The sequence below is a fragment of the Callithrix jacchus genome, chromosome 8 (assembly GCF_049354715.1).
Source record: "Callithrix jacchus isolate 240 chromosome 8, calJac240_pri, whole genome shotgun sequence".
In the NCBI taxonomy this organism is placed as follows: domain Eukaryota; kingdom Metazoa; phylum Chordata; class Mammalia; order Primates; family Cebidae; genus Callithrix; species Callithrix jacchus.
Genome location: NC_133509.1, coordinates 32,722,392 through 32,736,474, shown reverse-complemented (window position 1 = coordinate 32,736,474; position 14,083 = coordinate 32,722,392). Strand labels below are relative to the sequence as shown.

Below are 14,083 nucleotides of genomic sequence, written 5' to 3'. Positions count from 1 at the left end.
ACAAAAGGCCTGTGTGGTAATCAATGGTTTGAGCTGCAGGTATCCTTGTCATTGTCTAATTGCTCATGATCTCCGCAGTATTAAAACAATGAGAGCCTACAAAAGTCTTAAGTGAAAAAAAGTCTAGGTTTGGTGAGCAGAAGTCTTACTTGAGGCACCACAATAGAGAGGACACTGTAACTTTCATTTCTTTCTCCAGATCCCTTCTCCCTTGTTCTCCATCTTGCTCTGACCTTTGTGGACTGTGTCACGAGGCTGCCTTGCCCTCTGGCTTCTGCTTGGGTTTAGCCAATGGGAAGCACTGCCAGGAGACTGAATGTCTTTCAGCCTATTTCCAGCTACCCTAGGGCTTTCTCAATGGACTCATAAATAACGTGGCCGTGGTAGCAGGGGTAGAAGTTATGCATGGGCTCTGCCATAGGGATTTCTCACTAAGGCTAATCTGGCTACTCCCACTGGTAATTGCTGAATCTACCAATTGCAAAGGTCAACGATGATTTCCTGGTATGGCACCATTTCTCAGCAGCACCAGACAGTCATCTGATGGCAGGTTGATTACATAAGAAAGGAGGCAAGAATTCCTCAGTGGACTTAACACTTATTCTGGATATGATGCATCTGAATACTTCAATGTCCCATATCAAAAAGTAAAGGAAGACTATAGCAGCACAGTTCAGTCAGAACCATTAATAGTTCACAAACTTAAGAGTGAAGATGTAAGTCATGCTAAAAGGTAAAGAAGCATGAGTAGCTGAAGGGCTGACTGAGGGGATAGGGAATGTGAAATGGATAGGAGAAGAAGGCAGTTTTCACTACCAACTGCTACCTCATCACCAATTAAGAAATGAGATTTTAGTAGCTAGACATATTTTTCCTTTGGTGTGTTTTATATGTGTAAGACTAATATGTAGACTTTCTTCTGTCCTCTACTCTTTCATTTAGGGTGACTTGATGGTAGCTAACCTTACAATTTAGATTTTTAGATTACAGTATACCAAAGGAAGATTGTGACTGAAAAAGAAAAAGAAGGACCATCATAAAGAGAAGATAAAAGACTGGTAGGACTTTGGGTCTCCCCTTCCGAGGAAGATAGTGAGGGCATCTTCATTTGCATGAGAAATAGTCACAGAAATGAGGTGGAAGCATGATATTGTCATTCTCATTGTTTGAAAATAAACGTGGGTAAAAGGGTATATATGAATGCTGAGCACCTGAAACAATGAACTACACCAGACTATCCGCTAGCAATGCAGGATCTCTCTTCTGTGATCCCCCAAGAGTTAGGAAGTCTGGAGCATTTCTTAGAATCTTTTGCTAACCATTTTCCATGCTAGATATCATACATGAGAGGTACTTCTATGGAGTGTGAAGAATGGAAGAGAGGCAGAGTATTCTTCTCCCCGCTGGTAGCAGTGGACAGATATATACTCTTCAGCAAAAATGAGCAAAACTAGGGGCACAGCCATAAATAAGATAGAGTTTTAAAAGTTAATAAGATAATTCTATGAACAGCACTTAAAACCCGAAGAAAAAGACCAATTTTTAGGAAAATATCTTACTACATCTGGCTCAAGAAGAAATTGGAGCCCCCCAAATCCTATTACTGTTAATTAAATTGAAGAAGTTATGAAAAATCTGTCAACAGACTTATGTTTTTACCTGTGAAAAATTAACTGTTATGATAATTCTCTTTCTGGAAAATTAGAAAACTGGATAAAATATGTGTAACAATGGTTTTCAGACACTGGACAACAGGCAACATACGATTATAATCCCTGAGAGAAAGAGAACAAACGAGGTGAGCCCTAGGATTGCCCAGTTTACAAAGACAGAGAACACCAGATATCTGCAGAGGCATCTTTTTGAGTCTTTGGGTGAGAAGTAACCTATGTATGCATCGGGTGAAACAGCATGGGTCTAGGCAAAGGACTGCTAGAATGTAGTAAACTAAACAATTTCTGGAGCTCACACAGGACTATGAGGAATTTGTGTTACTAATAGCCAGAAGAATCATGCTTTAGTAAGTAAGTCCTGAAAGTTTGAAACTAACCCCAAGTAATTTTTTTGTTTTTTTTTTTTTGAGCAGGAGTCTTGCTCTGTCATCCAGGCTGGAGTGCAGTGACACAATCTCAGCTCGCTGCAACCTCTGTCTCCCGGTTCAAGTGAGTCTCCTGCCTCAATCTCCACAGTAGCTGGGATTACAGGCATGTACCACCATGCTGGGCTAAATTTTGTATTGTTAGTAGTGATGGGGTTTCACCATGTAGGACAGGCTGGTCTTGAACTCCTGACCTCGTGATCTACCTGCCTTGGACTCCCAAAGGGCTGGGATTACAGGCGTGAGCCACCATGCCCAGCAACTCCAAGTAATTTTAACCACGTGCCAGAATAATGTCAACACTGTGAAGAAATACCACAATATCAACACCTCACAATATAAAACTCACAGAGTCTGGCATACAAGAAATAATTACCAGATATGTAAAGAAGTAGAAAATATAACCCATAACCAAAAGGAAAATCAATCAGTAGAAATAGATCTAAAAACTGTAGGAAGATGGAATTAGCAAACAAGAACCTTAAGAGAGCTAACATTAATATTATAAACATTCTTAAGAATGTAAAAGAAGGTCGGACGTGGTAGCTCATGCCTTGTAATCTCAGCACTTTGGGAGGCCAAGGAGGGAGGATTGCTTGAGTCCAGGAGTTTGGGACCAGCCTGGGCAACATAATGAGACTCCATATCTATCAAAATTTTAAAATTAGCTGGGCACACTGACATGTGCCTGTAGTCCCAGCTACTTGGGAGGCTGAGTGGAGAGGATCACTTGAGCCCAGGAGGTTGAGGCTACAGTGAGCCCTGAACTCATGCCACTACATGCCAGTCTGGGTGACAGAGTAAGCCTTTGTGTCAAAAAGAAAAAAAAAATGTAAAAGAGAAACACAATAAAGAGAGAAAGACAATATAAAAAGATATAAATGGAACTTCTAGAGATTAAAAATATAATATCTGATATAAAAAAATAGACTGGGTGGGATTAACTGCGGACTTGAAGATAGAGCAATGTAAACTATCCAAAATGCAGCATAGAGAGAAAAAGAAAAATGAATCAAACCTCAACAACCGGCTAGGCACAGCACTCATGCCTATAATCCCAGCACTTTGGGAGGCCAAGGTGGGAGAATTGATTGAGCCCAGGAATTTGAGACCAGCCTGGACAACATAGTGAGACCTCGTCTCTTATTTTTTAATAGAAAAAGTTATTTTAAAGCATTAAAAAAAATCTTAACCTACAGGACAATAGCAAGCAATCCAACATACATGTAGTAGAGTCCAGAAGAAAAAGAGTGATAAGATGGACAGGAAAATACTTGAACAGGCCCAGCATGGTGGCTCAGGCCTGTAATCCCAGCACTTTGGGAGGCCGAGGTGGGTGGATCACTTGAGGTCAGGAGTTCAAGACCAGCCTGGCCAATGGTGAAACCCCGTCTCTACTAAAAATACAAAAATTATCTGGGCATAGCGGTGGGCACCTGTAGTCTTGGCTACTCGGGAGGCTGAAGCATGAGAATCGCTTGAACCCAGGAGGCAGAGGTTGCAGTGAGTCAAGACTGGACACCTGCCCTCCACTGTGGGGGACAGAGCAAGACTTCGTCTAAAAAAAAACAAATTACTTGAACAAATAACAGTATATAATTCCACCCCTACCAAAAAAAAAAAAAAAAAAAAAATGACAGAGGAGGTATATGATCTTACTTTAGCAAGATCTGCTTTACGTTTAGCTTCCCTGGGCCTCAGTTTTCTAATCTTTAATATAACACCTATCTAATAAGTGCTTGGAGGATTAGCTTGTGATAGATGTAAAGCTCTTGGCCCAATGCTGAGTACTCAGTCATTGCTCCATGAATCGAAGTAATGAATGTAAAGTCCCCAATACCAGGCTCGTCAAGTGATAAACACCCCGAAATGTAAATTATTGTTATTGTTTCATCCCTTGTTTTCTTTCTTTGGTCTATATAGACTTAATTTCATTATAAAAATAAAATAGACCTTGAATGATTTTTTAAAAAAAGAATCTCTAACTAGTCTCGGCAACATGGCAAAACCCCCCTCTACAAAAAAAATGTATATATACATATATAAAAAAATCAGCTGCGTGTGGTGGCAAGTGCCTGTAGTCCCAGCTACTGGGGGTTGGGGCTGAGGTGGGAGGATCAGTTGAGCCCAGGAGTTTGAGGCTGCAGTGAGCCTTTGAAAGCACCACTGCAATCCAGTCTGGGTGACAAAGCCAGACTTCTTGTATCAAACAAACAAAACTCAGGTAATTTCAAGCAGAAAAAAACATAATGAAAATACACACAAAGGCAATGGTAATCAAATTGCAGGAAATAAGTGATTAAAAAGAAAATGTTCAGAACAGCCAGAGGAAAAAAGATAATTACAGCAGACTTCTCATCAGAAACAATGCAAGCAAAAGACAGCAGAGCAACATTTTTTAAAGTATTGAAAGGAAAACCTATCAACCTGGAATTCTATTATTATTATTATTATTATTATTTAGATGGAGCTTCGCTCTTCTCACCCAGGCTAGAATATAGTGGCGCAATCTGAGGTCACTGCAACCTCCGCCTCCAGGGTTCAAGCAATTCTCCTCCCTCAGCCTCCCGAGTAGCTAAGATTACAGGTACGTGCCACCACGCCCAGCTAATTTTTGTATTTTTAGTAGAGATGGAGTTTTGCCATGTTGGCCAGGCTGGTCTTGAACTTCTGACCTCAGGTGATCCACCCATCTTGGCCTCCCAAAGTGCTGGGATTATACACGTGAGCCACCACGCCCAGCCTGGAATTCTATTTACGGGAAAAATATTTTTCAAAAACAAAGAGAAGGCCAAGTGCGGTGGCTCATTCCTGTAATCCCAGCACTTTGAGAGGCCAAGGTGGGTGGAACAGTTGAGCCTAGGAGGTCAACACCAGCCTGGCCAACACAGTGGGACCCCTTCTCCACAAAAAGTACAAAAATCAGCTGGGCATGGCGGTGCCACTTGTAGTCTCAGCTACTCAGTAGGCTGAGGTAGGAGGATCACTTGAGCTCAGGAGATTGAGGCTGCAATGAGCCATGATGCAGCCACTGTACTTCAGCCTGGGTCACAGACTGAGACCCTGTCTCAAAAAAAGAAATACAGACAAATTTTTTTATTAGAAGATGGAAAAAGACATGCCATAAAAACACTAATCAAAAGAAAGCTGGAATTGCTATAAGAATATCAAATAGAGTAGGCACAGTGGCTCAGACCCATAATCCCAGCACTTTGGGAGGCTGAGATAGGTGGATCACTTGAACTCAGGAGTTTGAGACCAGCCTGGGCAACATAGTGAGACCTCGTCTTTTTTTTTATTTATTTATTTTTGAGAAGTAGTCTCACTCTGTCACCAAGCTGGAGTGTAGTGGTGTGATCTCAGCTCACTGCAACCTCCCCCTCCTGGGTTCAAGTGATTCTTCCACCTCAGCCTCCGAAGTAGCTGGGACTACAGGCATGTGCCACCATGCCCAGGTAATTTTTATATTTTTAGTAGTGACAGGATGGCCAGGGTGGTCTTGATCTCTTAACCTTGTGATCTGCCCAAGCAAGACCTCATCTTTACAAAAAAATACAAAAATGAAGATGTGCTCAGAGTCCCAGCTATTAGGGAGGCTGAGGTGGGAGGATTGCTTGAACCCAGGAAGTCAAGGCTATAATAAGCCAAGATCATATCATTGCACTCCAGTCTGGATGACAGAGCAGACCCTGTCTCAAAAAAAAAAAAAGTAGATTTCAGAGAAAGAAATATTTCTAGGGATTAAAAACAATAATTTCTTTTTTCTATATAGTTTAATGTATTTTTTGTTGTGGTCTCGGGTTTATTGAAAATAATACAGCATTGCAGAAAAGATTCAAACAGGTCCCAAGGCGTTCTGAAATTCATCCCAACTGTAGGCTGAGTGACCTGCAGGTTGGACAGACTGCCAAAGTCCAAAAGCTTCAGCATTTCCTTAGTGTCAGGATCTACTTCAATGATCTCCTGATCCAGGACTGAGACCTCAGGAATATAATTGTCTCTCTTTCTCTCTCCTCCTCCTGCAGCTTGACGGAGATACCTTTTACTGGGCCTCTCTGAATCCACTTCATCAGATGCGTTACATAGCCTGCTATCTTGTTGCAGAGCTTCTCGCTAGGGGTAATGGCGATCTCCTCACACAGGTGCTTGTTGTGTGGAAGTTGCTGCCCAGGCCCGTGCAGTACTTTTCTATGATGACCCGGGCCACCTTCTCCACGGTTTTGGTGCAAACGTGGCCCATGTTGGCGGGTCCTTGGTGAAAGAGCGTTTAATATATTTTAATAGCAAACTTACAGGAACAGCACAGAAGACAGACAATGTGAAACGTGCTTGAATGTAGGACAACTACATTAGAAAAGCATAGTGAATGGACAGAATCTACTGTATGATAAAAATGCTACAAACACTATTTAGTTGCTGTCAATAAGAAATGTACTTGTTTAAAAAAATCCAAATGCTAGCACTGTTCAGAAAAAACAGGTTTATTTATAATTATTATAAAGTGGAACTGCTGAAACTTGTTCACTGAAACATTTAACTTTCATTAATGCTTTACATCCCCACATTTATATTAAAAATTCACACACAAACGAAAATGGAAAGGCTGCCAATACATCCCCTATTTTTGCACTGCTATCATATACTTAGGTACCTTTTGATCCCATGGGGAAAAAATATCAAACATACAGAACTACCAATAACAGGAAGAAGAGAATTTTTTTTTCCTAAGAATGAAATGTTTCCCTTCACAGTAGATTTTTTTTTTTTTTTTTTTTTTTTTTGAGACAAGAGTTTCCCTCTTCTTACCCAGGCTGGAGTGCAATGGCGCGATCTCGGCTCACCACAGCCTCCATCTCCTGGGTTCAAGCAGTTCTCCTGCCTCAGCCTCCCGAGTCGCTGGGACTACAGGCACGCGCCGCTATGCCCAGCTAATTTTTGTATTTTTAGTAGAGGCGAGGTTTCACCATGTTGACCAGGATGGTCTCAATCTCTTGACCTCGTGATCCACCCGCCTCGGCCTCCCAAAGTGCTGGGATTATAGGCGCGAGCCACCGCGCCCGGCCCACAGTGGATTCTTAAGCACGTTCTCCATGTGTGCGTGCTAGCTGGATATCTTTTGGCATAATTGTTACACATTTGACATGGATAGCACACAGGTTGGTGACTTCAAAAAGGCCAACCAAACAGGCCTCCCTTGCGTCCCGCATAGCACCGATAGCTGTGCTCTGACAGCACAGATCTGCTTTAACGTCCTGAGCAATTTCTCTCTGCAGACTTGGGAAGGGAAGTTTGCTAATTAGATCAGCGGACTTCTGATAACGTCTGACTTCACGGAGTGCCACAGTACGAGGCCTGTAACGATGAGGTTTCTTCACCCCTACAGTAGAGGAAGCAGTCTTGCGAGCAGCTTTTGTAGCCAGTTGCCTACTGGGTGCTTTACCACCCGTCGATTTGTCAGCTTTGTAGGAGCCATGCTATAGAGATCTCCTTACCCCGCTTCCTTCCGCTGGAGCTCCGCCAGCAAGACGCGGCGCTGGCGTTGGAGAGCATCGTGGCGGCTGAGAACACAGCTCGATAATTTCTTAATAGTAAAGAGGTCAGGGGCGGGCTCAGAGCAGGAGGCCTGAGGAATGGCTCCTCTGTTGACAACATACCCAACAAGAATCTGGGATCATTGTGACCAGAGGTACCAAAACTTGTGACCTTCCTATGAACAAATGCCCTACATGTGAAGGAAAAGAGTAATCATAATAATAAATTCGTTAGATAATGTGTCAGTTTTAAATTGTATACATCTAACAACAGAGCTCCAAAATGCATGGAAGCAAAACCTAATTGAGACACAGACAAAACCACCACAATTAGATTTTTCAACACCTCGGTCATTGATAGATCAAGTAGAGAGAAAATCAGTAAGGATTTGGAAAACTTGAATAACATTATAAAACACCTTGACCTAACTGACATTTATAGACATTTCATCCAACAACAGCAGAATACATATGCTTTTCAAGTCCCCTCAGAACATTTACGAAGATAGCCTGTATTCCGAGCCATAAAACAAGTCTGGATAAAAGATTGAAATTCCAAACTGGTCTCTAATACCCACGAATTAAATTAGGAATCAAGAACAGAAATATATCTGGAAATTATCTAAAAACACCATTTATAATAGCATACAAACATTGAACACTTAGTGATAAATTTGGGAAAAGATGTCAAATTAAAGAAGATCCAAGTAAATAGAAATATGTGCCATGTGCATGGATTGCCAGACTCAATATGGTGGCATGTCAATTCCTCCACACATTGATTTAGTCATGCAGTACCATTCCAATCAAAATCTCAGTAAATTTTCTTGTAAAAATTGACAAGCTGATTCTAAATGTATGTGGAGATTTTTTGAAAGGCCAAATAATTTTTAAATGAATAAATTTGGAAAAATAATACCTAATTTCATTACCAATTATAAATCTGTAGAAACTAAGACAATGTTGTTTTCACATAAAAATAAGCATTTAGATCAATGGAACAAAAAGAGTCCAGAAATAGACTAACACATATATAGTCAATTAGTTGTTTGTTTGTTTTTTTTTTGAGATGGGGTCTCACTCTGTTACCCAGGCCAGAGTGCAGTGGTGAGATCTCTGCTCACTGCAACCTCCACCTCCCTGGTTCAAGTGATCCCCCCATCAGCCTCCCAAGTAGCTGGGATACAGGTACCCACCACCATGCCCAACTAAGTTTTTGAATTTTTGGTACAGACAAGGTTTTACCATGTTGCCCAGGCTAATCTCAAACTCCTGAGCTCAAAGATCCTTTTACCTCAGCCTCCCAAACTGCTGAGATTACAGGCATGAGCCACCACACCCAGCCATAATTGATATTTGACAAAGGTACAAAGACAGTAAATGGGGAATGAATAATCTTTTCAATAAAGGGTTGAACAATTGAATAGCAGTCATTTGTTTTTTCAAATTAAGAGAAAAAACCCTCTTAAAGCATATACAAAAATTAACTCAAAATGGATTGTAGGCTTAAGTGAAAGCTATCAAACTCAGATGTTTGTTGCCAAGGAGCCTCAGCTCTCTCCACAGGGCTGCTTGAGTGTTCTCACATCATAGCAGCTGGCTTTAGTGACCCAACAGAGACAGCGAGAAGAAAGGTGCAATGCCTTGTATGACCTCACTTTGAAAGTGACACACTGTCACATCTGTCATATTCTATTTGTTAGAAAAACCACTAAATCCAAATTTCTCTCTAATGGGGAGAAATTAAGCTCCACATCTTGAAGAAGATACTTGGAAGAGTATCAGGGACTTTGTGGATATATTATTAAACCACCCTCTGGCCACAAATTATTTGCAATTCTCTTTGAAGACAAAATATATTCCCCACTTTCCTGACGGCCCCAAAAGTCTCTTCTTATTTCAGTATCAGTTCAAAATCCAAAGTCACAGCATATAAATCAGGTATAGGTGCAGACAATGCTTTTCAGGTCTATTTTTTTTAAAGACAGCGTCTCTCAATCTGAACACCTGTGAACTGGAGCTAAATTATCTTTCCCAACATACACACACACACACACCCCACACACACACATAATGGTGGGATGGGCATAAGATAAACACTATAAACATTCCTGTGCAAAAGGGGGAAAAATAGGACTGGTCCATAGTGGTTCTGAGACCCCGCTGGGCAAAGTTTGGAGATTCTTTTACTAGAATTCATTCCTACACATCTCTATCACTCTTGGCCCCTACCTTGGAGCTCTTGGTTCTGCAAAGTCGTCCTTCTTTTTCCATGAGAGATAACTCATGTTTTTCAGCTATAGAGTTTTCTCAGCCTGAACTTTGGGGATTCAAAGGCCTCTACATTCATGTACTGTCTTTTTTCCTTTCATTCCAAGCTGTTTCTGCCAATATGATTCTAAAACGCTGTGGGCCTTCTGTGAATCTTACTGTGGTTCATTCCATAAGTCAGATCAAAAGAGAAAGATCTAATATCAAGGATATAATGTTTTCTAGAGTCAGAGTAGTCAAAACAGCATGAAAAGAGACGTACGTACTCATGTTATACTGACATTATTGTTAGTGTTGAGAATATGACGTGATGGTACAATTTGCAAATTTCAAATGTAATTTTAGGTTAAAAGGGAGAGATACATACAACAATTGCAACAATCTGACTTGAATTTTTTTTATTTCCAAACTTTCTTCTAAATTTCAGTCAGGCCAGGTGTGATGTCTCATGCCTATAATCCCAGCACTTTGGGAGGCTGAGGTAGGCAGATCACTTGAGGTCAGAAATTCAAGACCAGCCTGGCCAACATGGTGAAACTCTGTCTCTACTAAAAATACAAAAATTAGCCAGGCAAGGAGGCACACACCTGTAATCCCAGCTACTTGGGAAGCTGAGGCAGGAGAATTGCTTGAACCCAGGGGACAGAGGTTGCAGTGAGCTGAGATTGTGCCATCGTACTCCAGCCTGGCCAACAGAGTGAAACTCCATCTCCAAAAAAAAAAAAAATAAATTGAATAAAATAAAAATAAATAAATTTCAAAACATTAAACTATTTCTGTGTCATGACTATTCTGGTTCATTGGCCTCATCCTGAGTCTAGATAAATTATTTTTAAACATATAATCAAAGCAGTGAAGAAGTTCTTTTTTCTTTAATTCTCTTTGGTCAAATGCTCCAAGAAAGCTCTTGATAATTCACAAGTTCATATGTTCACAAATTCTCTGATACTCCTCCCTTCAAAAAGAAAGAGAACCTCTGGTCCACGTTGGAGACTTTCTCTTCCCAGCTGCACACTGATAGCACCAATATAGTTCTCCTTTCTACTATCTAGCCTTCCTGGTGATCTTCTAGATGATACTCTGAAGCTTCATAACCATCTTTTTTTAATCCGATGTGTTCATCTCCTCTACCTCCACGCTAAAGAGGAAATATCTATGGGTGTGATTTGAGGGAAGAGTCGCTCCTCCATCCCCAAAATGAGTATCAGTCCCCAAGCTCCAACATCAACTACTAGTCCAGGGAGCAGAAATCCCTTCTGTTTCTGCTTTGAATGAAAACTTTTATCAGGATATAATGACCCATTTACACCTAAACTTTCTAAAACATGGATACTTATATCACTCTTCTGCTTAAAAATGGGAACTTAAACGTCCCTCTCCCCTCAATGCCTGATACAAAGCCTACGGAAAGCCTTCAGGAAATTTGTGAATTCCTGATATTTTATTATAGGTGCATTATTTTGGAGAACAAGGCTGTGGCTATCAATGGATCCCCAAAGCAATGTTACCACAAAATGAGAAGAAACACCAGCCTCCAGGAAAAAGGCCTGACTCGGTAAGGGTAAGAGATTCAGCACAATTTGTCTCCACTGTCTCTCACCATCCACACTCTCCTTCATATCTCTGTTGTTTGTTTGTTTTAGGGGATTACAGGCATGTGCCACTGCGCTCAGCTAATTTCTATATTTTTAGTAGAGATGAGGTTTTGACATGTTGGCCAGGCTGGTCTCGAACTCCTGGTCAAGTGATCTGCCCTCCCTGGCCTCCCTCTCCTGTATATCTAATGTTGTAGCTATAACTTGTCTTCTTTTTGTATGCTATCTATACATTCATACTTCCTTGCTTTTGCTTCTGCCTTTCTCTGCCTAGAATACGCTTTCCTTTTTTTTTTTTTTTTTTTTTTTTTTTTTTTTTTGAGACAGAGTCTCGTTCTCTTTCACAGTAAGAGAACAAGAGAGCTCTCGGCTCACTGCAACCTCTGCCTCCTGGCATCAAGTGATTCTCCTGCGTCAGCCTCCTAAGTAGCTGTAGAACACCTTTCCCTTTTTTGTTTTCCAGGAAAAGTACTATGTTGCTTTGGAACTCAGATCAAATGTTGTATCCTGGTAGAATCAATGATCTAAGCTCCAATACACTTTGCATATATGTCCAGCATAGTTGTAATTAGTTCTTAACTCATCTGATCAACGCTGAGCTAAAATGACCTCAGAGTAAGAATGGGTCTTATTTAATTCGTATCTCCAAGGCCTAGCACAGGTCATAGTGGGTACTACTGGTTGTTGGGTGGGTGGATAGGTGTCATTATGGACCACTGCCCAGAACAGGAACTCATCTCCCTCTGAGCATGCCTCCTTAGACCCCCTACTCACCCAGGACCATTTCTGCTCAGCCTGATGCCTTGCTCTCTGGGCTCTGTAGTGAGCTTTGTATTTGCAGATTTCACTGACCAGTAACTCAAAATGAATTTTGGAGACCAACATTGCCAATTTAAAATGTTTCCAAGAAAATATTTTTTTAAAACCTATCACAGGCTGGGCACAATGGCTCATGCCTGTAATCCCAACACTTCGGGAAGCTGAGCCAGGTGGATTGCCTGAGGTCAGGAGTTTGAGACCAGCCTGGCCAACATAGCAAAACCCCATCACTACTAAAAATACAAAAATGAGTTGAGCGTGGTGGCACATACATGTAATCTCAGCTACTCAGGAGACTAGGGCAGGAGAATTGCTTGAACCCAGGAGGAAGAGGTTGCAGTGGGCCAACAGCAAGACTCCATGTAAAACAAACAAAAAAAACAAAAACAAAAAAAAAAAGCAAAACACACACAGAACCTCTCACCTACTTTCTCCATAGTTTTATAAAAGTCACTTTAATACCTCAAAAATAAAAAGGGCATTGTCTCAGCCTAAAGGACAGTCCTTTGGATTAAATGCATTTAGCATTTTAAAAAACCATATTGACCTTAGTTTTTCATTCAATGGTGAAAAGTTTGTTCTAGTTTTTCAGTTCTAAGATGTTTGGAAAGCACTGACCTAGACCTTTGCTTCTGAGAGGCAGCTCCTGCATTCTTCATGACTCAGGTTTTAGGTCTCATGACAGGAATAAAGTCCTGCACGATCTCTCCTCACAGTTTTTTTTTGTGGATATGGAGAGAAGCACCTAGAAACGAGACCAACTAACGCATATTGAACAATCTGTGTTAGTCACTTGACTTTGGATGAAGGGCAAATCTCAGTTGACAAACTCAGCTCAAAAATAAACTACCTGGGCAAGAAGTATCTTATACAGCTTTGCAGTTCCCCGTGACGTAAGAACTAAAAGACGCTAGTTTATGGAAAGAGTGAGTGAATGAATGAGGGAGTGGATGGATGTATGGATGAATAGATAAGTGGATGGATGAAATCTGAGTCCTGAATGTCTAGAGAATCCCTGTGGAACAGGCTCAGTTAAGTCAGAAGTAGTATGTTCCAAATTAAATGAGTCTTTTCCAGCCTCAGCTTTTCACAACCACTTCCTGGGGGTGCAGCGCCGTCTAGTGGAAATCCAGATGTGCTGCCTCCTCCCTAGACAGCCCTAACCATGGGCCTTTTGATGACTCCATCACAGATCGCCATCTCCTCACTGTGAACAACTCAGTGACACCCCCATTGATGAAGCTCAGTAAATTCAAGCAAGTCCCTTCTAGTAGTAACCCAAGTACTCACAAGATGAACAATGAAGGGTTCCGTGAGAACTTTAGGTTAGAGCAGCACTTCTCAAACTTTCCTGGGCAGATGAATTACTTGGAGAGGATCTTGTTAAAATGAAGATTTTCACTGGGTAATTCTGAGTTGTGGATCAAGATTCTGAATTTTCAACAGGCCTTCCAGGACCAGAGCCTACTGGTCCAGTGGCAGCCGACTGCTACACACTGCACTCCTGTGGGGGCTGGCAGCTGCCAGACAGGTGAGGTATAACCAGGAAGTATAACTGGGAAGCGGGCAGCGGGGTGGGGGGTGGGGGGTGATGGTTTAAGCAGTCTGAAACTTATAAATTACTGTTGTCCCCTTCAAGGTTTGTTCTTTGAAGTCTACACACTTCTACAAAAAAAAAAATTGTTTTTCTTTTGCTGGAATGTTACTTATAAAACATTTTTGGCATTGTCATTAAAATTTTCATACCTTAAAATACTCAGTGGTGACAT

General features: G+C 41.2%; 1 protein-coding gene, 1 non-coding gene and 1 pseudogene across 2 annotated transcripts; 1 reads left to right on the top strand and 2 right to left on the bottom strand.

The window, feature by feature from the left end:
* Nucleotides 1–5,839: 5,839 nt before the first annotated feature.
* LOC144577227 (small ribosomal subunit protein eS17 pseudogene) lies at nt 5,840–6,551 on the bottom strand (annotated as a pseudogene).
* Nucleotides 6,552–6,706: 155 nt separating this feature from the next.
* On the bottom strand, nt 6,707–7,773 carry LOC144577226 (histone H3.3-like). Its single transcript, XM_078333167.1, has 2 exons — nt 7,753–7,773; nt 6,707–7,572 (listed from the first exon to the last, which is right to left on the bottom strand). The coding sequence occupies exons 1-2, from the start codon at nt 7,771–7,773 to the stop codon at nt 7,174–7,176; spliced, it is 420 nt and encodes a 139-aa protein (XP_078189293.1). The 3' UTR covers nt 6,707–7,173.
* On the top strand, nt 7,699–7,828 carry LOC118145404 (small nucleolar RNA SNORA11). Its single transcript, XR_004730522.1, has one exon. It is a non-coding gene; the product is annotated as a small nucleolar RNA SNORA11 (small nucleolar RNA).
* The last annotated feature ends 6,255 nt before the right edge of the window (nt 7,829–14,083 follow it).